The following is a 27,126-nucleotide window of genomic DNA, read 5'->3' as shown; positions in this document are numbered from 1 at the left end:
CCGGTCCGGGAAGATCCCACATGCCGTGGAGCGGCTGGGCCCGTGAGCCATGGCCGCTGAGCCTGCGCATCCGGAGCCTGTGCTCCACAGCGGGAGAGGCCACAACAGTGAGAGGCCCGCGTACCGCAAAAAAAAAAAAAGAAAGAAAAAGAAAAAATATATATATATAGCATTGTTTCTCATATTTTTAAACTTTATCAAAATAGTGTCATATTACATATATCCTCTTGCAGCTTCCTTTGTTCACCTACATTGTTTATAAAATGATCTCCATGTTGATATGGTTATTTTCAATGCCATATAAAATTCAATTCTATAAATATGCCACATTTTATTTATTCTCTTGTTGATTGACATTCAACTTGTTTCTAATTTTCTACTTTTCCAAACAAAGCTTTAGTGGATTTTCTAGTACAGGTCATCTTGTGCAGCCTGGGGAATTTTTCTAGGGTAATTTTTAGGAGTGGAATTCCTTAGTCCAGAGGAGTGTGTATCTTTTACTAGATTTTACTAAATTGTCTCCAAGGTGGCTTTACTACTTCACACTCCCACCAGCAGTGTATGAGCTTTACTATGTATTCACATCTTCATTTGTAAGGAATATGTTACTTTTAATTCTCTTACGGAGCAACAAAACTCTTAACAAATTGTTTGAAGAAGATGGGAATATGAACTGCCAGTTAAAGCTATTGAGAAAGGAAATTCTGTCCATGTCATCAAACTGATGTTTTAAAGGGCAGTGCAATTCTCAGTGCAGCATTTCCCCTGTTGTACATTCTGGTAAGAGTTCCAACACAAAATGGGATGCCAGGCCAGGTTGATATCACAGCTCAGTTAGGAGCAAAGTCTGGCCTTGAACTTTGTTTTTGCCTATACACATTCACAGCTTTTTCAGTTGTAACCTATTTATGCTTAATGTGGCAATTATCGGTAATTCAAGGGTACCCCTCCCACACCCAGGGTTGGTTGTATGGAACCATAAATACTATATTGGCTGTCAGGGCACACCTAGCAGTGTCAGTCTGTTGATGTTGAATTCCAACAAATCTGTATTTGTTGGAATTTTTTTGTTTTTTGTTTTTCCTGAAAAGGAGGCTGAAACGATTTGCTGCTCAGAAACCAAGTTACTGCTGTTCTTTACATAACTCCAGCCTCAGCTATCATTGAACCATTTGAGATAACGGTGGTTCCTTTTTTGTGGGTCAAGAGGTTGTAATTTATAAGCATGTTTCAGAAGCCATATGTGAACTGATTACTTTTTATTCTACCTAGCTATATTCTCATAACTGTCAGAGAGCTCATACTCTCAAATCTTGGAAGAGTAATAAAAATTACATGGATTACATTTCTCTCATACATTAATCAGTCAAAATTATAGCTTTACAAATTAAGTTCAACTGGAGCTTAGCAACTGTAATTTTTTTACTTTCTAAAGCAGTTATTCTGAATCCTTTAAAAAATAATATATCATAAGGGATATTATGAATTTTCAAAATATATTTTAAATAAGCTTTAATAAACAAAAAAGAACTGGGAATTCCATTTCAGGGTGATGGTCTGAGGACATGCTATCACCTTTCCATCTTGCCTCAGATACTTAGAAATGATAGATTAGAATTTTAAAAATAATTTGCAAGTACACTAGAGGAGAAAAAAAGAAGGAAAACCCACAGCAGGTCCCAGATGTGCAGAACCCCCATGAAAAGTGTATGGGATCAGTTTACAAAAGAAAACCTTGTTTCAAAACAAGGGCAGGAAACTATTGCTTCTCAGGATAGGAGTAGCATCTAGAATGTTCCTGCTTGGAAAGTTGATATGGGCAGCTGAGAGGAGCTCAGGGCAAGTGACAGAGTGACTCTGGTACTATAGCCTGGTGATGCAGGTGTCGCCGGCAGATGTAGTGTACATAGGACCTTAGGTTGGAGAGGCAGGGCTGGGGTCCAGGTGCTTGGTGAATTCCGGGAGAATAGGGGTCCCATGTTCATAAGACTGACTACAAAGCTTTTCCATGAGGTGTCACCTTCTGTCCCTCCTTCACTCTCTGAAAACAAGTCCTACTTCTCCCCTCCAGGTATGCAGTGCACCCAGATAGTGTAGACTGTCTCAACAGAGAGCCTTAACTACAAAGATGAGCACTTCATTAAAAATCACTAAAAACTGCCATGCAAAGGAGATAACAAAAGAGTTTATTTTGGACATAGAATTCATAGAATAAGTAGAACTAGATTTAAAAATATGTACAGTTGAACTCTTGGAGAGATATGAGCAGTTATTTTATCTACCAAAAATAACTAAGTATTGATACTGGAAATTAAAATTTTGATTGTCAAAATAAGGAATTCATTAAATGGGCTGATTAACTGTGTCTGTAGCTTAAGAGCAGATTTGTGAGCTGGATACTGGAGCAGAGAATTGTTCCTAAGCACATCACAGAAGGATACAGTAATAGAAAAAAAAATTAAGACATGGAAGTTAGATTGAAGAATGCCATCTAATATGAACTCCAGAAAGAAGCTAAAGAGAATGCAGGGAAATGATATTTAGAGAAGCAGTAGATCCAGTTTCAAGATGGTTGACCAAACACATACTCCCTCTTACCCTTTCTGCACCAAACCCATAGAAATGATAAAAAATTAATTTGATTAATAAATTCCCTTTCAGGATTGAAAAGAAAAGGAATATTCCTGACCTGAAGCAATAAAACATCTTTAAGTGAAAGAGTTGTACATTAAAGGAGAAGTTGCAGAAAGGAACTGCTTACACTGCCTGTTTGAAGCCATCACTACTGCCAGGACCCTGAAGCTCTGTGCTGATTTTGTCAGAACAGATTCAGCATGCGGCCTCTGGCTGGGATGCCACTATTGGCTAAGACGGCAAGTGAGCAGTCCCATGGGAGATGTTTACACGGCCATGAAAACCCAGAGGAAGCTTAGCACAGTGAAATATAAACAGCAGAACTACACTCTGTGGGGTAGAACAGTCAGAAAGAAACTTTAAAAATAGGTCAATCTAATTTTCTTAGAGGACCAGGGATAGACTTTCATGATTAATACAAGAAGTGGAAGTTATGAAACTATAAATAATGAAAATGAAAAACGTAGTTGTCAAACAAACTCACCGGATGGGCTGCATTGCAAACTGGATATAGCTAAAGAACAGATTATTGAGCTGAAAGATCAGGGCAAGAGATTCTCCCAAAACTCAGCATCAAGAGGTAAGAGAGTATCCTTTAAAAAAAAAAAAAAGAGAGAGAGTATGAAACAAAGATTGAAGCATTTAGATTCGTGTAGAAGTTCCAACATTTATCTAATAGGAGTTGGAAGCGAAGAAAATTGACAAGAGACAATGTTTGAAGAAATAATGTATGAAAAATTTCCAAAACTGAAAAAGTATGAGCCCTTAGGTAGAAGGCCTACTAACTGAAGAAGAATACATTTTAAAAGGAAACAGCATAGTCAGCACCTGCATACATCCTAGTGATAATGATGAAGAGAAATTCCTAGGTGACCGTAGAGAGAAAAGACTGATGGTCTACAAAAGAATAAGAATCCAGATGACATTAGACTTTATCACTGGTTTTGAGAAACAACAGCAGAATGTCTTCAAGGTGCTGAGAGAAAATAAATTTGAACTTAAAATTCTATTCTCACCCAAACTGTCTTTCAACAGCAAGGACACTACAATAACATATTCACAATTTAAGGACTTTGAAAGACCTTTGCTGAAAGAACTATTTAAAGATACACTGCAGTAAGAAAAAAAATGAACCAAGAAGGTAGTAATGGGATTTAAGGAAAAAAAGGAAGCAGAGAAATCAAAAACAATATTGAATATAAATAAATATTGGTTATAAAATATATGACGATTTTTAGTAAGTTGTAACTTAAATCAACAAAAATAGCAACATGGAATTTGTGGTTGGGGGAGTGATAAAGGGAATTAAAAGCACACTAAAGATTTCAGGAGGAGGATAATAAAATGTAATTAATTCTAACTTGTAAGAAACTATAATTTTAAATATGCATTAAAATTTTAAGGGTAACCACTTGAAGAATTAGATATAAAATATAAACCTTAAAACTATTAGAAGAAAAAATGTAGCAAAAATAACCTTGACCAATCCAATAGAAGACAGGAAAAGAGAAAAAGAAAATCATGGTAAAATAGAAAACACAAAATAAGTTGCTAGGAATACATTTAAGCATACATAGCAGTAGTTAAAGTAAATGAAAGTGAATTAAACTCACCTACTAAAATGATAAAAACTCTCAGATTTATCAAAACGACAAAAACCACATGCTATTTCAGAGAAGATACACAGTTGATAATAAAGGGATGAAAAAGGTAGTATAAAATATTAGTATGAGACAAAACAAGGCAAACAACATTGGAACGGACATAAGTGGGGAATTTAAAATGCTAAAAAGTATAATTTGTAAGAGTTGGTATCAGTTATAAGCCTGTTTGTCCTGCTCTTGATAACACTGCATGTTTAAGTATGTATATATGTGTATAAATTTATACATTTACAAATTACTGCCGAGGCTTTCTAAATGGTATTCCTGATTCTGCCCTTGTTACCTTCAGTTTATTCTAAGTATAGCAGCCAGAATGATCCTGTTAAAAATCAGATCCTTGCTTGCTCAATACACTCCAATAGCTTCGCATCTTGTTCAGGGTAAAGGTAGACTAAGCTAATTGTAGCCTCCCATCCTCAGTGACAAACATGCATGTAGGATGAAATATAATAACAAAACTGAAATGCAGAATTGAACTTGAATAAAAGAGAAATTCCTGGCTATCAAAAATTAAACCCCAAATTGTGATGTCCCCAGGATTTATCAGATGGGATACTGGATTTAGGCCAGTGGTTGGGGTTAGTGCCTCCATGGAGTAGGAAATGTAACTTGGGTCCACTCAAGGTGAGTAGAACTGGTATTTTTGTAAAAGCTGGAACTTGAGAAGGGCTGCCTCCTTGTGAAAGAGGGGCTAAAAATATTCCAGTGGCCCAGAGATAGTACAAATAGGGCTCCCATACAAAAAAAGAGTCTCTGCTAAAGGTGAGCTTGTCATCAAATATTGCAAACCCTATTATAAAACAATCTACTGTGAGGGAGAATCAGCAAACACAACCAACAGTAGCTTTAGTATGCCAAGGACTTCAGAAAATGGTACACTTTAAAAATTAAAGGAGTAAGTCTAGGAATAGTGACATTTCAAAAAGGAACAAGTCAAGATGAAAAAGGAACAAATTGAATTTCTACAAATAAAAAATAATAAGGTTAAGCTCAATAGAGGGGTTACATAGCAGATTACAGACAGCTACAGCAAAAATTAGGGAATGGAAAATAAGTCTGAGGAAATTAACCAGGATACAGAATATTGAACACAGATATAGGGAAATGGAAAATGTGACAGGCAATTGAAGGATTTGAAGGATAGAATGAAAAGGTCTACCTAGAATTCCATACCTATCTAATCTAAGAGCAAAGAAGGAATATATATTTTCAGAAAAAGTCTCAGTGGGTTTGTCACCAATAGACCATTGCTAAAGGAACTAACAAAGGATATGTTTTGGGGAAAAAATGAATTGAAGCAATAAGGAAGAAATGGAACATAAGAAGGAATGGTGCACGGCAGAATTGGCAAATGCGAGTAAATTTAAATAAGCACTATATGTAAATAATAATGACTAATAATTTAATTGGTCTTAAAATGAGATGCAGCTAAAGTACTAATTAACTATGACATTAATATAGTTGGGTCATGGTTAGAGTTAAAGGATTTGAAGTTACAGGATGAGAGTACAGATACTGTTTAAGACGGTGGTAAAATGTTTACATTAAATGAGTTAGAGGAGGTTCCTGACTTCTCCTGGGGATTTAATAGGCTTATGTTTCTGCTTGAATCTATGAGTTCTCATCACAAGGAAAAAATATTTTTTTCTTTTTCTTTTATTTTGTATCTACATGAGGTGATGAACGTTCACTAAACTTACTGTGGTAATCAGTTCATAATGTCTGTAAGTCAAACCATTATGCTGTACATCTTAAATTTATACAGTGCTGTATGTCTATTATATCTCAGTAAGAAAAAAGAAAAAAAAGACATACCAAGCCAAGAACTAACCAAAAGAAAACTGGTGAAACTATATTAACCTCAGAAAATAAGATTTCAGGGCAAAAATCTTTAGGAGAGAGATTAAAATGTTATATTTCATGTTATGTATATTTTATTACAATAAAAAAATCTTCACCAGAGGTAAAGTTTACAAAAGATAAAAAGATGAAATTAACAGTTATACATAGATATACAACTAATAGCATAGCTTTAAAATGTGTAAATAAAAATAAGAGCACAATAAGAAATTAAAAATACATTATTAAACTGGATAATTTTAACGCACTTCTCTCAACAATTGTTAGAATCATTAGACAAAAAACACAATGTAGAAAATTCAAATGTATCCAGCAGTTAATGGTTGCACATTCTTTTCAAACACACAAAACTTGACCACCTAAATGAAGTCTCAGAAAAGAATTAGTGTCAATTATAGTGCATTTGAGCTAAGAATCAATAACAAAAAGATAAGAAAACAACCGTACATTGGTTATTGAAAGATTAGTTGAAATGAACAAAACAACCTTGCTTTCCAAAACTGATTCAAGACAGAATAAAACCTGCAAGTATTAGTATAATCATTAAAGAATTTGAATTAGTAGCTTAAAATATTTCTACAAAGGAAACAACCAGGCCTGAGTGACTTTACATAAGTTTCAACAAACATTCAAAGAAAAGAATTCCGGTATTATAAAAATCTCCCAAATTCTAGAAAAAATAATGAGCATTCTGATTTCATTTTTGAGGCTAGAACTACCTTGGTACCAAAACCTTATGAGGACAACAGGAAAGGAAAATTACAAGCCATTCTAATGAAGGCAAATAAAAGCCTAAACAAAGTATTATGAAACTCAACTCAGCGGTGTATACAAAAGATCATAATCACACTGGTTTTATTCCCGCAATTAAAGATAGATTATTATAATTTAGCCATATTCATAAGTTGATGGATTAAATCTGTGTAATCATCTCAAAAGACATGTAAAACAGTGATTAAAACCTCATATCCACACAGACACACACTGCACTTTAGCAATCTAGGGGTAGAAGAATTTCCTTAACCTAATACATATAGGATATTTATAAAAACATAGTATCCATTATATTTACTGATGAAATGTCAGGAGTATTTGTTTTGAGATTGAAATCTTAAGATTTTAAGATTGAAAACAAAACAAGGAGGCTTGCTATCACCACTTCTATGCAACATTTTCTTGGAGGTCCTAAAGCAGCAGAGTAAACAAGGAAAAGAGATAAAAGGTATTTTAATTGGAAGGAAACAAAGTTATCATTATTTACTGATGACTGTTAATGTAGAAAGATTGAAAGAATCTCCAAATCATTAGAATTAAAATAGAGTAGGGGCAATAAAAGTAAAAATAGATAAATTGGACTACATCAAAATGTAAAACTCCTGTGCATCAAAGGACACATCAGCATAGTAAAAGGGCAAACTATGGTGTGGGAGAAAATATTTGCATATCATATATCTGATAAGGGGCTCATATTCAGATTATATAAAGAACTGCTATAACTTAAGAACAAGAAAAAGCAAATAACCCGTTAAAAAATTGGTCTAAAGGAATTGTTTAAAGGAGTAGACATTTCTCCAGAGATGATATATAAATGGCCAATATACTTAACATTACTTAACTGTACACTTAAAAATGGTTGAGATGGTAAATTTTATGTTATGTGTATTTTACCAAAAGTTTTAAAAATAAGAGAGCAAGGTTTCTGAATATAAAATCTTTCTATAACTAGAAATAAATAACAGATACATATATCCTTTATAAACAAGAATCTGTAACTTTATTGAAAGATATTTAAAAAGGCTTAGGGGAATTCCCTAGTGGGATCCAGTGGTTAGGACTCCGCACTTTCATTGCCAAGGACCCGGGTTCGATCCCCGGTCAGGGAACTAAGATCCTGCAAGCTGCGTGGTGTGGCCAAAAAAAAGAGGCTAAGTACATGAGGGGATGAACATATTCACAGAAAGGAATGTTCAGTGTGTGAACTGACATATGAAGATGTCAGTTCTCTCCAGAATTGTCTGTATATTCGATCAGTTCCCATCAAAATCCCAACAGGATTTTTTTTTGCGGTAAATGGACAGACTGATTGTAAAATTTAATTGGAAGTGTGAAGGGTCAAGAATAACAAAGGCTCTCCTAATGAAGAATGAAAGTTTGGGGCACTGGTACTACCTGAAAAGATAAGAGGAAACTGTAACAATTAAATCATCATGATACTGGTACAGGGATAGAAGTAGAATATCTATCTTGTAGGAGAAGAGTGGATTGTTTATTAAGTGATCCTGAAGCAACTGATTATCCATATTGGATTATTTCCTTATACCTATCAAAGAAATCAGTTTTAAGTAGATTCAAACTTAAATATGAAAGATAAAAACTATGCAACAATGAAGACAATCTGGGAGGATATCGTTATGACATCAGGGAGGGGAATATTTCTTAAGATACAAAAGGCACAAAATAAGAAAGAAAAGATTAATACATTGGGACTACTGTGTATTTAAAGATGACCATTCATTAAAAACAGTAGAGTGAAAAACCTTAAAGTGAAAGTTGTTTGTAAGATATAACTTCTGTACGGTTAAAATACAAAAATATATAGAACTCTTACAAATCAGTAAGATAAAGACAAACCCAGTGAAACACTACGCCAAAGACAGGAACAGGCATTTCACAGACAAAGAAATACAAATGGCCCATAAACATTGGAAAAGATGCTCAATATTTCTAGTAATAAGGGAATTGCAAATTAAAAGCCCAGTAACATTTGTCACCCACCAGATTGGCAAATGTTAGAACATTTGACTGTAACAAGGGTTGGCCAGAATGTAGAGTCAGGAAGTCCCTCACATAGCTGATGGGAGTGGAAATTAGCGTAACCACTTTGTAAAAGCAAATTGGCAGTGCCTAGTAACACTGAATGTCATAATTTATGACCCAATAATTCCACTCTTAGGAAATTCTTTTACATGGCCAGCAGGAGACACGGACAAGAAAGTTTTATAGCAGCATTGTGACTGAGAGGGAACAAAGGGAAACAACCCAAATATATAAATTATGATGTAACTGAGCAATGAAATACAATCAAGCCATGAAAAAATGAGTGAATTTTATCAACATATGCATCAACATGGATGAATTGTAACATAATTTTGAGTAAAAGAAGCCAGTTGCAGAAAAAATACATATGTAAATCTATAGGTTTTAAGCATGTATTAAATAAATCATGTATTTTTTATAGTGCATAATTGCTAAAATAGTAAAATCAAGGAAATAATTAGTACAAAATCCAGGATACTGATAACCAGGAGAGGTGCGGGTATGGTGGGAGTGGGCTGTATTAGATAAGGGCTCACAGCCAGGCTTCCAAGTGACCATAATGGTATATTTCTCAGGCAGAAGAGTGGGTAGATGGGTATTTGTTTTATCACTTTTTAGACTGTATACCCACATTTTATATACTTTTGAAGTATTCTTTTTTAATGTAAGCTGTAATTTTTTTTCCAAGGTGACCTTACTTTATTTATTTTTAACATCTTTATTGGAGTAGAGTTGCTTTACAATGTTGTTAGTTTCTGCTGTATAACAGAATGAGTCAGCTCTATGTATACATATATCCCCTCCCTCTTGCGTCTCCCTCCCGCCCTCCCAATCCCACCCCTCTAGGTGGTCACAAAGCACCGAGCTGATTTCCCTGTGCTATGCGGCTGCTTCCCACTAGCTATCTGTTTTACATTTGGTAGTGTATATGTGTCCATGCTACTCTTACTTCGCCCCAGCTTCCCCTTCCCCCTCCCTGTGTCCTCAAGTCCATTTTCTACGTCTGCATCTTTATTTCTGTCCTACCCCTAGGTTCTTCAGAACCTTTTTTTTTTTTTAAGATTCCATATATATGTGTTAGCATATGGTATTTGTTTTTCTCTTTCTGACTCACTTCACTCTGTATGACAGACTAGGTCCATCTACCTCACTACAAATAACTCAATTTTGTTTCTTTTTATGGCTGAGTAATATTCCATTGTATATCTGTGCCACATCTTCTTTATCCATTCATCTGTCGATGGACACTTAGGTTGCTTGCATGTGCTGGCTATTGTAAATAGTGCTGCAGTGAACATTGTGGTACATGTCTCTTTTTGAATTATGTAACCTGTAATATTTTTAAGAGATGGTAGGAAATGTTTTGAAATTAGGTAAAGTGGATGAAGGTATTGAAAATGCACAAAGATTGAAAATCATTGCCTAAGAGGGTTTGGAGGAGATCTGATTTTCTAGGTTAAGGCGTCCCTGTATATCAGTGTGAGGGTTCAAGTGAGGGGAAAGGTACAAAGACCTGTCAGAACATCTCTGTCCTAGTGGCTTAAACGAAGTGTGGAGTCACCAGTCCCTACACCTGGATTGCTTTTCTTCCTCCCTCACTGTCTGCACTTCTGTAAATACTTAGTGACTGACTACCAAGTCCTGGGCATTGTCCTGGGGGCCGAGTAGCCAGAAGAGGTATTGTCCCTGTCTCGGCACTTATAGTGGTTTTCGAACTCTTGCTCACACACTTAGTTAATCTTAGTTTCCTAACGTAGCTCCACAATGAAATCACTTTAGGCCCATATTGTAATTCATGCGTTGAGGTCTTTTTAAGGAAATCATTTATCTACCAATTTAGACAGCCTAATTGAGTGCATTATCTTTAAATTTTCAGGATAATGTTCTTTTTGGTTTGATCCTAGCCCTTAGATAATTCCTATATACGTTTATTTCCAGTCTTTTTCTCCTTCCCATACATATCAAGCATCTCTTGATGTACTCTACATGGAATTGGCTTTGATGTATTGATTTTACCTTTCTCTCTTTCTTTTTGAGACTTGAAATGGGATCTAATCTTAAACCTTGACTTGGAGCAGTATTTTTGAAAGCACAACAAGCATGCTGCTAGAGAATATTAGGTGATACAAAGGGAAACATTTATTTTAACAGTCTTATTTTAATGTTTATGGTAAAATATACACATGAAACCTGTGATTTCATGGCTATTATAATCCGTCTCACATAGACTGCATGAATTAATGGCCCAGGTGGTTCTCAGATGTAGCAAAAAATTGCGAAATGAGTATATGGATTACACATGTAGTGTTTAGTTGTAAAGGTGAATTAAGATACTCTCTGATGTCCTCTGATGGTCTCCTACTCATATCATAACTCTCAAAAAAATTAAGCTTATGTGGTTTAGCCAGGAAAAAGCAATCTAGAAAATTCATCTAGGCAAATAATTTATTCAAATAACATATTCTGGTGTAGGTCAGGTTCTGGAAATACACCGATGAGTAAAATGTAGATCCTACCCTTCAAGACCACTGGTCTAACAGAGATGGGCATGTAAATTTAAAAGTGCAGCGCAGTATTGGAACAGTGCCACAGTGGAAACGTGTACTTGGCGAGTGGGTAGCTTGGAAAGACGGGTGCCGACTTACGGAGCAGTGAGGAAAGTCTTCATAGGGGAAGGGAGGCTTGCAAATAAGCAGCCTTGAGAGATGAGCAGAAAATTTACAGAGAAACAGATTGGGAAAGGGAGATCTCAGGCACGTGCCAAGGTACAGAGATCTAAGAGAACATGGTACAGTGGGTTAACTGAGCAGCTTGGTGTTTATGCTGATGTGGGGTGAGAGGTGAGGACAGAGTGGGGAGCCGGATATGAAAGCTCCTAAGTGAGCTGTGATGGCGTGGATTTAGATCTTAGTCTATAAATGATTATCAGCCTTTGCAAGATTTTAAGCAGAAGACTGCATGATGTCTGGGGCAGTGTAGAAGATGGAGCAGAGGAAGAAGAATCAGTCATGTTACAGCCAGTCATTGGGCAAAGGGATGATGGAGAGCAGCTGTGGGGAAGTTCAGAATTTCTGTTTTGTGTAGCTTCATATAATTTTCAGGAAATTAGATTACATATAGATTTCCCCCAGAATTTAATGTGTTGAAGGGGATGGTGGTAGGTGATTTGGAGCCAATATATGAAGTTTCTGAAGAGAATGGTATTATTCAGTCTGTTAGAAACAAGGTATTAAGTAACTTTCCCTATATAGTCTTAAAGGTAAATAGATTTTGGCTTATTTTCTGTTAAAATATATGTAGGCAGCATATAAAAGTTAAGTGGAGATGTGCTACTGATGAGACACATAGCTGCAAACAAGGTCTATTTTCTAATTAAAGTAGTACTACGGTAATACACTGCAGAGACAGAAGAATGAAATATTTAAACTTTTTTGTGACTAGTATCCTGCCAAGAAAATCTCAGATAACAGTATTATTTAAAGGGAATTGGGGGCCTTCTCTGGTGGCGCAGTGGTTAAGAATCCCCCTGCCAATGCAGGGGACATGGGTTCGAGCCCTGGTCCAGGAAGATCCCATGTGCTGCAGAGCAACGAAGCCCGTGCACCACAACTACTGAGCCTGCGCTCTAGATCCCGCGAGCCACAACTACTGAGGCCGTGTGCCACAACTGCTGAAGCCCTCACGCCTAGAGCCCGTGCTCTGCAACAAGAGAAGCCACAGCAGTGAGAAGCCTGCACACTGCAACAAAGAGTAGCCCCGCTCACCGCAGCTAGAGAAAGCCCGTGCAGCAATGGAGATCCAACGCAGCCAAAATATAAATAAATAAATAAACTAATTTTTTTAAAAGTGTCCTTTAAATATGGGTTTCATATTCTACATATCTTAGTCGTGGCATATTGTTTACTTTTGTGCATATTTACTATTATACCTTAGGCCTGCTAGTCTTTGGATTTAGTGTGTATTGTTCTACCTTCCCAGGAAATGTATTAGTATGCCAACTTATTTTTGTACCTTCAGCATATCATAATTTAGAGTCACAGATCTGATGCTACCTGTGTATGTGAGTGCACTCATTTGTATCTGTATACATAGCCAGACCCTTAACACCAAATGTTCTGTTTCATGTTCATTTGGGGAATATTCTCTTAATATTTGGGGGGATATGGGTTAGTCAGCTAATTTGCTAACATTCAAGAACCGTGAGCTCTCAGCATTATCTTAACCTTTTAGTATTTTAGTCTAGCAAGAATTTCTGACTCTGATCTGGGAATTAACTATAACATCTTACCAGAATGATCCAGAAGCATCAAAAGAAGGAGTTCCTGCAAAGGGCACACAGAGATGTTCAAAAGGCAAGTTAACACTAACTGGATAGTGTGACTGCATAGTAGAAATGAGGGAGTTAGGACAGAAACGAAGGGCCACAAACGACCTTGAAACAACCCCTTGAAACTACCGTAGGTTCCTTTCTGCAAGGCTCAGTAGTGGTGACTGTAATGCAACTTAGCTTGTATTTGCAAAGATATTTTCTACAGCTCTCATCACTGAGTTAAAATTCTGTTTCATTCTTTTGAAAATTCAATTCCTTATTTCCGTATTTTCTACTTTGACACAGAAATCCCCTGCAAAGAAGCTGAGCCATGCAATTAGTAAATCCTTGGGGTGTGTACCCACCAGAGAACCTCCGCATCCTGTTTTTCCTGAACAACCAGAGAAACCACTTGACCTTGCAAATATAGTGTAAGTATATGATAGATGTGGATTATACTGAAATGGAAACCTTGCTGAATTCTTTTGGGTCAAAACTGAATATCACCTAACATGAACATTTCACCTTCTGGTTTTTACTTTACTTTTGGGGATCTTAAGACTTAAAGCTTTCAGCTCTTTAAATCATCATAAATATCTGCATGGAAACCTAGCTCCTGAGCCCTGAAGCCTAAGTTACGTAGCGGTCCCCTTAAGAAAATTAATACTTTAAGAGTAATCAGTGTGCTGGGTTTAACAAGGTTGTCTTTTGTTATTTGTGTTCTTCCCTTAAATCAGCAGTAGAGATCTTTTCTTCTTTACAACAGTTAATGACCATAGAGATTTTAAAAGTTAGTTTAGACCACATGGAAATGAAAATCAACCTAATTTGCTCTTTTTGTATTGAGAGAAAATTAGGAACCACAAGACTGAACTGTATAAATAAAACTTGTGTTTTATTTTTATTTTCAGTTAAATATTCTTGCTAAGCAAAAGAAAGCTGGAGGGGAACAAAAAAGCTAGAGAAATGAAGAGGAAAAGTAAGGAGGAGGAGAAACAATGAAGGATAAGATTCAGCGTTTAAACTGATTTCTTCCCTCTGAATTAAATAATGATATTAAGTATACTCTGCTAGATAAAGTTGGTAGGTTTTTGATTATTAGGCTTACTCAGGTATTTAGAAGTTTTTCTGTTGCAGTAGACATGCATTTTCTTTTACCTAGCTCAAATTACATAGTTTGATTAAATGAGCTCTTAGAGTTCTTTTCTTTCTCTTTCGTTCAATAATTTTCAAAACTTTTATATTTATTAAAACAATACACACATATAGATTAAAAATTCAGTAATACAGAAAAAATACAACAATACGTATAACAAAACGCAGCACATCCTCCCCAGTTGCATTGTGCTTTGTTTGGGTTTTTAGATCTCCTAATGGATACCTCCATATCGCTAAATAATATATTCAGAGCACCATTTCTTGGCTTATCGGTTTTGGACATTATTGAATTCCTTCTGTGGTGTAAGGGACCAACCTCATTTATAACTCTACATATCAACCCATCTCATCTTTTCATAATTATATCACCATTTTAAAAATTAGTTACCTTTGTACTCTTGAATGTAATTTTTAAACTTCTATTTCTTGTAACTTCTTTTGACTTCTACTATGTAAACGAAGGAAGTTTTAACCTGTCTGCTTCTCCCTTCTCCCTTTGCCTCCTAACTTCTGTCATCTGTGCCATTACTTTTATCAAAGTTGATAATATTTCTGTTCTCTCCTATGATCATAACTAAGTCTTCTGAGGTTTATTAAGGGCTCAATCTAAAAGTTGAAAACCAAATAACAGCATTTTAAGTTAATTCCATTCATTACAAAGTCAAGCAGTGTGCGGTCATTCTGTGTACCCTTTGTTTAGTTCCAGTGTCACAATCTCTGTGCAGTTGTTCTCGTCAGAGTTCAGTGGGATCTTCTTTCTTATATACCACAGATTGCTCAAAAGTCTGCCTGTTGACTTTATAACTGGACTGACTTTCCTGTACTGTTTTTGTGGTTGTTTTTCCTTCAGTTTCCCATTGATTTCTTCTTCCTGGGGAAAAAATAGGCTTTTCTCCCACTGTGTTCCATAGTAGATTTTACTTATTTGTGTGTAATCCATTTTTTGGTTAAATTTGTTAACCTCTTCCCTTTTTGGTTAGTGTTTTTCATTTGAATTAAAAAAAAAAAAAAACCCTTGCCTGCTCCAACATTGTAGTGATATTTCTCTCTCTTTTTAAGCTTTGAAGATGTCCTTTTTACATATGTCTTTAATTCATCTGGAACAAATGTTTGTGTGTGGTGTGATGTGGAATATCCAGTTTTCTCTCTCTCTCTGCATTTGAATAATAACTTGTCTCAATGCCATTTTTTGGATAATCTGTCATTTCCCCACTTAACTACAATGCCACCATTGTCATAAATGAAGTTTGCAAATATGCACGGTCTGGTTTCTGGGCTCTTGATTCTGTTCCTTTGGTCAAAATGTCTATCACTAGGCCAATATCATGCTATCTTAATTACTGTAAGGGATTAAGTCATCTTTTTTAGGAGTGTCTTGTCTATTCTTTGCCCTTTGCTCTTTCATATAAATTTGAGAATCAGCTTATTGAGTCCCTCATAAAATTTTGTTGGAGTTTTGATCAGAGATTTATTGAATCTAAAGATCAAATTGGGAAGAACAGACATCTTTATAATATTAAGTCTTCCATTCCATGAATGCGTTATGTCTTTCCATTTATTTAAATATCCTTTTGTGCCATTTAGTAAAGCTTTATAATTTTTCCTCAGAAAGGTCTTGTACATGTTAAATTAATTCTTGTGTGCTTCGCATTTGTTGCTGCTGTTGCAAATGGTGCCTTTTTCTCTGCAGTTATTTTGAGATATAATTTACATGCAATAAAATGCTCCCACTTTAAGTGTAGAATTCAGTGATTTTTGGCAAATGTGTACAGTCATGAAAATGGTATCTTTTTTGAATTATGTTTCTTAACAGTTTGTTGCTGGTGTTGGACACGCACGTTGCTTTTGTATTTTAATCCACTATGTAGTCTTCTTGTGTAACTTGTTCATAATTCTAGCAATTTGTACTCACATTCTTTTGGATTTTCTATAAATCATTATATCACCTGCAAATAATGATTGCCTTTTGTCTTCCCTCCCCTTCTTTATGCTTTTAAATATACTCATGTTTTTTTCTTTTGGTTTTATTATGCCGGCTAGAGCCTCCAGTGCAATATTGAATGCAATGGTCTGATAGGCATTCTTGTATTGTTACTAATACCAAAGAGAACACTTCAGCATTCATTTTAGCATGTCTTTTGATGTTGGTTTTTTGTAGAAACTGTTTATCAGATAAAAGAGGTTCCCTTTTATTCCTAGTTTGCTAGTGCTTTCTTTTTGTCATGAATGATGTCAAATTTTATCAAAGACTTTCTGCATTGAGATGATAGCCTGAGTTTCTTTATTCTGTTAATAGAGTGAATTACATTAACTGTTTCTTAAACAGCCCTACATTTCTGGAATAAACATAATTTGACCCTCCTTTTAATACACTGCTAGATTTCACTTGCTTATATTTTGCTTAGCTTTTTTCTATGTTTATGAGTTAAATTGTCCTGTAATTTTCCTTGATTTTTTTTTTTGTTTGTTTTTAGGACAAAGTTTGCCCAGTTTGCTGTCTTCAAATAGTTGAGGAGAATTCTCTCTTTTTATATTTTTTGGGGAGAGCTCATTTAAGATTGGAATTATTTGCTCCTTGTATTTTTGGTAAAATTCACCAGTGAAGCTATCTGTGCCTTAAGCCTTCTTTGTGGGGAGATTCTTAACTATTAATTCCATTAATCGTTAAAAAAAACAAGTCTTTTAAAAAAAGTATAAGACTATTTTCATTTTGTATTTCTTTTTGAGTCACTTTGGAACATTTTATAGATGTAGGAATTTGTCAATTCCATCCAATTTTCAAAGTTATTGGCACAAAGTTTATAATATTTATCTATAGTATCTGTGCTAACATCTTTTTCATTCCTACTCTCACATATTTATAGTTTTTTCCTTTTTTTTTTTTTCCTTGAAAAATCTTGCCATAGGCTTGTCCAATGTGTTAGGCTTTCAGAGGACCAACTTTTGGTTTTGATGATTCTTTTATTGTATGTATTGTATTTTAAAAATTTCATTTATTTCCACCCTTTATTATTTCTTTCGTTAAAGCTTCTTTGGGTTTATTTTGCTACTCTTTTTCTAACTTATTTAAAGATATGGTTAGCTTACTCATTTTAGGTTTTTTCCCCCAAATTTAAGCATTTAAGGCTATAAATTTCTCTAAGCACTACCTGAGTAATGTCCAAGTTTTATTATGTAATTTTTTTATTGTTTAATTCTAAATATTTTCTAAGTTCTGTTATTTCTTCTTTGAGAAGTATACTTTCTTAATTTCCAAACAAATGAGGATTTTCTAGTTACCTTTTTGTTATTAATTTCTAATTTAATTTCATTTTGGTCTGAAAAATGTTCTGTATTATTCAGTTCTTTCAAATTTGTTGAGACATGCTTATTATCTAGTATATGATCAAGTTTTTATTATGTTCCAAGTAAACTTGAAAACGTTTATTCTATACTTGTTGGGTACAGAGTTTATAGTAAATGAATGTATGTCAATTAAGTCAAATTAGTTAACCATGTTACTCAAATCTTCTACAGCCTTACTTACTTGTTCAAAATTATACATATTTCACTAGGAAGTTAAAAATTTATTCTTAAGTAGTGACTTCCTTTATTCCTAATAATTCTATTTGTTCTCTAGTATATTTTATCTGCTAGTAACATCTTTTAAGATTTTTTGCTAGGTATGTACCTGGTATAACTTTTCCCATCCTTTTTCTTTCAATTTTTCTGTGTCCTTAGGTTTTCAGTATGTTTCTTATAAATTGTAAGCTGGATTTTAAGGGTGACATCCCACTCTAGTCACCCTTTCCCCCACGGCTAACCATTCTAATGTGCTTATTGTATATCCTTTGATTACAATAAGGAGCAGTCCTGTTCTTGAAAACTAGGTATTGTTTTCTATGTCCTTTTTTTAAAGTTTACACAAGTGGTATGTGAACCATGTTTTGCCTATCCATTCTCCCTGGGATGGACACCCGGGTTGCCTTCAGATCTCTGCCTCCACATATAATGCTGCAGTAAATGCCTCAGATGTTCCCCAAATGGAACTGGGTAAGAATTTCTTTATACCTAGAATACAGTTGTTAGGTGAAGGATTATGTACATCTTGACCAGAAGAAGTGTGTTGGGGAATCCAGTAGTTCAGTGTAGACTTTCAGTTAATCTCTCCATTTTAATTCATACCACACCTCTCCCTGGTGTGCCTGAGTTTGAAGACTTTCTGGCCAGTTTCACTAGCAGGTAAGCTCTAGTTTCTTACCAGCCCAGAAAAAAAGTAGTCATCTGACTGTGTGCTGCTGGGGAGTCTGGTGGAGGAGGTGGATGTGTTCTACGTCACAGGCAGACTTTCAACTAATCCCCCTCTTTCTAATGCAGCCCCTCACTTCTCTTTCAGAGGCACCAGGCATCTTTAATTGCTGAGCATTCATGGTCATCTGTGTTTCCACTTCCATTGTCTCAGGATGAACTTGACCTCAGATTTCTTCTCTGTGTATTAAAACAGCCTCCCCATTTCTAGTTTCTGTTAGTAAGGAATTCAGTGTAGGACTGAGAGCTAAGAATTGAAACCTGATTTTTTCTTTATTGACTCTTATCATTTTATTGTATTTACCTCAGATCTTTTTTTTTTGCGGTACGTGGGCCTCTCACTGTTGTGGCCTCTCCTGTTGCGGAGCACAGGCTCCGGACGCACAGGCTCAGCGATCATGGCTCACGGGCCCAGCCGCTCCGTGGCATGTGGGATCTTCCTGGACCAGGGCACGAACCCGTGTCCCCTGCATCAGCAGGCGGACTCTCAACCACTGCGCCATCAGGGAAGCCCCTCAGATCTTTTTTTTAAAAAATAAATAAAACTTAGTAGGTAATGTTGTGGCTTCCTATGTCCTTCCTATTCCCATTACCGTTTCTCTCTCCCAAAGAGTAGCCACTAACATTTATTTGGTATCTATCACTCTGCACATGTTTTTATACTTTTGCTAGATGTATATACATCTTAAAATCACATATTTTAAAACTTTATATAAATGGTCATGCTCTGCATAGTCTTCTGTAAGCTTATTACTTTATAGATATTGGGTGGGCCAAAAGGTTCATTTGGTTTTCTCCATAAGATGGCTCTAGTAGCACTAAGTTGTCTTTAACTTCATTTGAAACAATTTTGTTAGATTGTATGTGACAGCTGTCATATCAGTGTGCCTTTAAAAAAAGATTTATCAAAATCGGTGAATTTTTGTGTAGCCATTTTAATATTGAAGATGGAAGAAAAAAAGCAACATTTTTGGCATATTATGCTTTATTATTTCAAGAAAGGTAAAAACACAATTGAAACTCAAAAAAGATTTGTGCAAGTGTACGGAGAAGGTGCTGTGACTGATCAAACATGTCAAAAGTGGTTTGCGAAGTGTTGTGCTGGAGATTTCTCACTGGACAGTGCTCCATGGTCGGGTAGACCAGTTGAAGTTGAAGTTTCTGGCTCTACCATCTTAACACGAGGCCTCATTGGTCACTGCAGCTGGGGAAGAGAGCATGTGGGGACCTCACATCAATTCTTCTGTGATTTGGTGACACGTGTCATTTCCTTCACAACTGTACTAACTTCAAGTATAGATCATCTTCCATGTACCTAGGAAGGAGAGGAGAATCAGATATTGTTCAGCTCTAGTAATGTATACCATAAGTGTATTCAACTTTACTAGATATTTCCAGACTAGGTATAACCTAGAACTCAAATTTTATAGTTCAGGTATTTATTAATCTAAACTATTCCCAAGCCATGTAGATAGTCAGTGGACCACTCAGAAAATGCAGTGATAGCTTCCCTTTTGTATTCTGATGAAATTTTGAGTAATTAATCCTATTTGGATTGACTAGACAACTTTTAAAGTCGCATTCAACTTTGAGGTTCTATGTTTAACAGATTTTTTTTTAATGTATAGATTCACATACCAGTGGTTCCCAAACCTGGCTGATACCAGGGTCACTAAGCTTTTAAAAGTATAGAACACTAGATTACTTCCATTCTAGGTTAACTGAATCATTATTCTGGGGGTGGCCTGGAATCTACCTTTTGAAAAAGTTTCCTTGTGAATCTGATCAGATTATGGAACCACCTCATTAGAACATAAATGGTTTTAGCTGTATGAACAACAAGCTAAGAATTCACTATTAATCATCCAAAAATGCATATAGAGTACAACTGAAATATAAATATGTGAACAGCAATTCTTAATGCTTGCTGAAATTTAAATTTTCCATTCATTCAGCAAATATTTATTAAGGATCTTCCAGGTATTATGCAAGGTGCAAACAGTATTCACACAGTACTTTGCTTACATGCAAATAGGTTTGAGTGACAGTGAAGAAGCCAGTTTTATAAAGTACAGTGTTTTCGGCTGGCTTCCTTAGGAAAGAGTTACAAGTATAGATGAGAAAATTGTGAGGAGTGGGCCACTGTGCATTTCTTAATCATGATCAGGAAAAAGAAAAAGATTGCTGTTTTGCACTTAGAGATGAAGGTAGCTCCTACATTTGAATGCTTAAAGTCAGCAAAATATTTCATTTAGATAGGATCATGATTGTTTTAATCATTGTTTCACTATATTAATTTAGAAGGGCCCTTTTTTGGTTGGACAAAAAGTAGACAACATTCTTGTACTTCAGGTGTCTTTACACATTGCAGGTATTATTTTCAGACACTTAAAGTTGCTTTTATTTGTTTTACTAAAAATCAGTAATCCTGATTTGGATGAATGCCATCTACCAAGGAGGTTGAGAGTTGGGAATAGGGACTGGATGACCAATGTACTTGATTGAACTAGGCCACTAATTAAACTTTTTAAGTAGGCTCACCCTTTATAGTTATTTCTTACATAGCATGCTTATTTGCTCACAGATTTTCAAAAAAAAGGGAGCATGCTACAGTGTGTATATCTGTGACCATTTCAAGTTTGATCTTTCTCAGAGTAGAGAATAAAGTTTCTTACTGAAGTTTTAGTTTAATGGTCAAACTTGTTAACTTTTTTCTTGATGTTTCTGGCTTCCATTTCGTATTTAAAATTAATTTTCTCCCTTCAAGATTATAAAAATACCTCTGTCAATAAATTTCTTATTTCTGTATTTTTTCCTTTTTTGTTGTTGTCAGATATGAGCTAGGAATTTAAGGGGTTTTTTTTGTTATGTCTTGGTGTGGATCTCTTTGGGTTCATCATGTTTGGGACTCTGTGCTTCTTGGACCTAGGTATTCTTCCCATATTAGGGAAGATTTTTTTTTTTTTTTTTTAACATCTTTATTGGAGTATAATTGCTTTTCAATGGTGTGTTAGTTTCTGCTTTACAACAAAATGAATCAGTTATATATATACATATGTTCCCATATCGCTTCCCTCTTGCGTCTCCCTCCCTCCCACCCTTCCTATCCCACCCCTCTAGGTAGTCACAAAGCACCGAGCTGATCTCCCTGTGCTATGCGGCTGCTTCCCACTAGCTATCTACCTTACGTTTGGTAGTGTATATATGTCCATGCCTCTCTCTCGCTTTGTCACAGCTCACCCTTCCCCCTCCCCATATCCTCAAGTCCGTTCTCTAGTAGGTCTGTGTCTTTATTCCTGTCTTACCCCTAGGTTCCTCATGACATCTTTTTTTTTTTCTTAAATTCCATATATATGTGTTAGCATACGGTATTTGTCTCTCTCTTTCTGACTTACTTCACTCTGTATGACAGACTCTAGGTCTATCCACCTCATTACAAATAGCTCAGTTTCGTTTCTTTTTATGGCTGAGTAATATTCCATTGTATATATGTGCCACATGTTCTTTATCCATTCATCTGATGATGGACACTTAGGTTGTTTCCATCTCTGGGCTATTGTAAATAGAGCTGCAATGAACATTTTGGTATATGACTCTTTTTGAATTATGGTTTTCTCAGGGTATATGCCCAGTAGTGGATTGCTGGGTCATATGGTAGTTCTATTTGTAGTTTTTCAAGGAACCTCCATACTGTTCTCCACAGTGGCTGTATCAACTTACATTCCCACCAACAGTGCAAGAGGGTTCCCTTTCCTCCACACTCTCTCCAGCATTTATTGTTTCTAGATTTTTTGATGATGGCCATTCTGACTGGTGTGAGATGATATCTCATTGTAGTTTTGATTTGCATTTCTCTAAAATTAGTGATATTGAGCATTCTTTCATGTGTTTGTTGACAATCTGTATATCTTCTTTGGAGAAATGTCTATTTAGGTCTTCTGCCCATTTTTTGATTGGGTTGTTTGTTTTTTTGTTATTAAGCTGCATGAGGTGCTTATAAATTTTGGATATTAATCCTTTGTCAGTTGCTTCATTTACAAATATTTTCTCCCATTCTGAGGGTTGTCTTTTGGTCTTGTTTATGGTTTCCTTTGCTGTGCAAAAGCTTTGAAGTTTCATTAGGTCCCATTTGTTTATTTTTGTTTTTATTTCCATTTCTCTAGGAGGTGGGTCAGAAAGGATCTTGCTGTGATTTATGTCATAGGGTGTCCTGCCTGTGTTTTCCTCTAAGAGTTTGATAGTTTCTGGCCTTACATTTAGGTCTTTAATCCATTTTGAGCTTATTTTTGTGTATAGTGTTAGGGAGTGATCTAATCTCATACTTTTACATGTACCTGTCCAGTTTTCCCAGCACCACTTATTGAAGAGACTGTTATTTCTCCACTGTACATTCCTGCCTCCTTTATCAAAGATAAAGTGACGATATGTGCGTGGGTTTATCTCTGGGCTTTCTATCCTGTTCCTTTGATCTATCTTTCTGTTTTTGTGCCAGTACCATACTGTCTTGATTACTGTAGCTTTGTAGTATAGTCTGAAGTCAGGGAGCCTGATTCCTCCAGCTCCATTTTTCGTTCTCAAGATTGCTTTGGCTATTTGGGGTCTTTTGTGTTTCCATACAAATTGTGAAATTTTTTGTTCTAGCTCTGTGAAAAATGCCAGTGGTAGTTTGATAGGGATTGCATTGAATCTGTAGATTGCTTTGGGTAGTAGTGTCACTTTCACAATGTTGATTCTTCCAATCCAAGAACATGCTATATCTCTCTATCTATTTGTATCACCTTTAATTTCTTTCATCTGTGTCTTATAATTTTCTTCATATAGGTCTTTTGTCTCCAAGGGTAGGTTTACTCCTAGACATTTCATTCTTTTTGTTGCAACGGTAAATGGGAGTGTTTTCTTAATTTCACTTTCAGATTTTTCATCATTAGTGTATAGGAATGCAAGAGATTTCTGTGTATTAATTTTGTATCCTGCTGCTTTACCAAATTCATTGATTAGCTCTAGTAGTTTTCTGGTAGCATCTTCAGGATTTTGTATGTATAATATCATGTCATCTGCAAAGCAGTGACAGCTTTACTTCTTCTTTTCCAATTTGGATTCCTTTTTTTTCTTTTTCTTCCCTGATTGCTGTGGCTAAAACTGCCAAAACTATGTTGAATAACAGTGGTGAGAGTGGGCAGCCATGTCTTGTTCCTGATCTTAGTGCAAATGGTTTATTTTTCACCATTGTGGAAGATGTTGGCTGTGGGTTTGTCATATATGGCCTTTATTATGTTGAGGAAAGTTTCCTCTATGCCTACTTTCTGGAGGGTTTTTATCATAAATAGGTGTTGAATTTTGTTGAAAGCTTTCTCTGCATCTATTGAGATGATTATATGGTTTTTCTCCTTCAGTTTGTTTATATGGTGTATCACATTGATTGATTTGCGTATCTTGAAGAATCCTTGCATTCCTGGGATAAACCCCACTTGATCATGGTGTATGATCCTTTTAATGTGCTGTTGCGTTCTGTTTGCTAGTATTTTGTTGAGGATTTTTGCATCTATCAGTGATATTGGCCAGTAGTTTTCTTTTTTGTGACATCTTTGTCTGGTTTTGGTATCAGGGTGATGGTGGCCTCATAGAATGAGTTTGGGAGTGTTCCTCCCTCTGCTATATTTTGCAAGAGTTTGAGAAGGATCGGTGTTAGCTCTTCTTTAAATGTTTGACAGAATTCGCCTGTGAAGCCATCTCCTCCTGGGCTTTAGTGTGTTGGAAGATTTTTAATCACAGTTTCAATTTCAGTGCTTGTGATTGGTCTGTTCATATTTTCTATTTCTTCCTGGTTCAGTCTTGGAAGGTTGTGCATTTCTAAGAATTTGTCCATTTCTTCCAGGTTGTCCATTTTATTGGCATATAGTTGCTTGTAGTAATCTCTCATGATCCTTTGTATTTCTGCAGTGTCAGTTATTACTTCTCCTTTTTCATTTCTAATTCTGTTGATTTGAGTCTTCTCCCTTTTTGTCTTGATGAGTCTGGCTAATGGTTTATCAATTTTGTTTATCTTCTCAAAGAACCAGCTTTTAGTTTTATTGATCTTTGCTATTGTTTCCTTCATTTCTTTTTCATTTATTTCTGATCTGATCTTTATTATTTCTTTCCTTCTGCTAACTTTGGGGTTTCTTTGTTTTTCTTTCTCTAATTGCTTTAGGTGTAAGGTTAGGTTGTTTAGTTGAGATGTTTCTGGTTTCTTAAGGTAGGATTGTTTGGCTGTAAACTTCCCTTTAGAACTGCTTTTGCTGCATCCCATAGGTTTTGGGTCGTTGTGTTTTCCTTGTCATTAGTTTCTAGGTACTTTTTGATTTCCTCTTTGATTTCTTCAGTGATCTCTTGGCTATTAAGTAGTGTATTGTTTAGACTCCACGTGTTTGTATTTTGTACAGATTTTTTCCTGTAATTGATATCTAGTCTCATAGCCTATGGTCGGAAAAGATACTTGATATGATTTCAGTTTTCTTAAATTTACCAAGGCTTGATTTGTGACCCAACATATGATCTGTCCTGGAGAATGTCCCATGTGCACTTGAGAAGAATGTGTATGCTATTGTTTTCGGATGGAATGTCCTATAAATATCAATTATGTCCATCTTGTTTAATGTATCATTTCAAGCTTGTGTTTCCTTATTTATTTTCATTTTGGATGATCTGTCCATTGGTGAAAGTGGGGTGGTAAAGTCCCCGACTATGACTGTGTTACTGTTGATTTCCCCTTTTATGGCTGTTGTATTTGCCTTATGTATTGAGGTGCTCCTATGTTGGGTGCATAAGTATTTACAATTGTTATATCTTCTTTGGATTGATCCCTTGATCATTATGTAGTATCCTTCTTTGTCTCTTGTAATAGTCTTTGTTTTAAAGTCGATTTTGTCTGATATGAGAATTGCTACTTCAGCTTTCTTTTGATTTCCATTTGCATGGAATATTTTTCCATCGCTTCACTTTCAGTCTGTATGTGTCCCTAGGTCTGAAGTGGGTCTCTTGTAGACAGCATATGTATGGGTCTTGTTTTTGTATCCATTCAGCCAGTCTGTTTCTTTTGGTTGGAGCATTTAAATTTAAGGTAATTATCGATATGTATGTTCCTATGACCCTTTTCTTAATTGTTTTGGGTTTGTTATTGTAGGTCTTTTCCGTCTCTTGGTTTCCTGCCTAGAGAAGTTCCTTTAGCGTTTGTTGTAAAGCTGGTTTGGTGGTGCTGAATTCTGTTAGCTTTTGCTTGTCTGTAAAGGTTTTACTTTCTCTGTCAAATCTGAATGAGATCCTTGCTGGGTAGAGTAATCTTGGTTGTAGGTTTTTCTCATTCATCACTTTAAGTATATCCTGCCACTCCCTTCTGGCTTGCAGTTTCTGCTGTTAACCTTGTGGGGATTCCCTTGTATCTTATTTCTTGTTTTTCCCTTGCTGCTTTTAATATTTTTTCTTTGTATTTAATTTTTGATAGTTTGATTAATATGTGTCTTGGCATGTTTCTCCTTGGATTTATCCTGTATGGGACTCTCTGTGCTTCCTGGACTTGATTAACTATTTCCTTTCCCATATTAGGGAAGTTTTCAACTATAATCTCTTCAAATATTTTCCCAGTCCCTTTCTTTTTCTCTTCTTCTTCTGGGACCCCTGTAATTCGAATGTTGGTGCGTTTAATGTTGTCCCAGAGATCTCTGAGACTGTTCTCAATTCTTTTCATACTTTTTCTTTATTCTGCTCTGCAGTAGTTATTTCCACTATTTTATCTTCCAGGTCACTTATCCATTCTTCTGCCTCAGTTATTCTGCTCTTGCTCCCTTCTAGAGAATTTCTCATTTCAATTATTGCGTTGTTCATCACTGTTTGTTTGCTCTTTAGTTCTTCTAGGTCCTTGTTAAATGTTTCTTGTATTTTCTCCATTCTGTTTCCAAGATTTTGGATCATTTTTACTATCATTATTTTGAATTCTTTTTCAGGTAGACTGCCTATTTCCTCTTCATTCATTAGGTCTGGTGGGTTTTTGCCTTGCTCCTTCATCTGCTGTGTGTTTCTCTGTCTTCTCATTTTGCTTAACTTACTGTGTTTGGGGTCTCCTTTTTGCAGGCTGCAGGTTCTTAGTTCCCGTTGTTTTTGGTGTCTGTTCCCAGTGGCTAAGGTTGGTTCAGTGGGTTGTGTAGGCTTCCTGGTGGAGGGGACTAGTGCCTATGTTCTGGTGCATGAGGCTGGATCTTGTCTTTCTGGTGGGCAGGTCCACGTCTGGCGCTGTGTTTTGGGGTATCTGTGGCCTTATTATGATTTTAGGCAGCCTCTCTGCTAATGGATGGGGTTGTGTTCCTGTCTTGCTAGTTGTTTGGCATAGGGTGTCCAGCACTGTAGCTTGCTGGTCGTCGAGTG

The 27,126-nt window shown here is 35.8% G+C and overlaps 1 protein-coding gene across 14 annotated transcripts in view; it reads left to right on the top strand.

Moving 5' to 3' along the window:
* Positions 1-27,126, top strand: part of DTNB (dystrobrevin beta) — a 248,412-nt gene that overhangs the window by 110,222 nt on the left and 111,064 nt on the right. For 13 of the 14 annotated variants that reach the window (XR_004352834.1, XR_004352832.1, XR_004352833.1 and 10 more), the window contains exon 9: positions 13,591-13,715. Coding sequence is in view for 10 of the 14 variants with exons in the window: in XM_032652769.1 (XP_032508660.1) it covers positions 13,591-13,715 (125 nt within the window). In the remaining 4 variants the exon portion in view is untranslated. Of the gene's footprint in view, positions 1-13,590; positions 13,716-14,195; positions 15,872-27,126 lie in introns of those variants that run through there. The other variant, XM_032652774.1, reaches the window with a different exon arrangement.

The sequence above is a fragment of the Phocoena sinus genome, chromosome 13 (assembly GCF_008692025.1).
Source record: "Phocoena sinus isolate mPhoSin1 chromosome 13, mPhoSin1.pri, whole genome shotgun sequence".
In the NCBI taxonomy this organism is placed as follows: domain Eukaryota; kingdom Metazoa; phylum Chordata; class Mammalia; order Artiodactyla; family Phocoenidae; genus Phocoena; species Phocoena sinus.
Note: the sequence above shows the minus strand (reverse complement) of the source record. Positions and strands in the feature narration are given on the sequence as shown.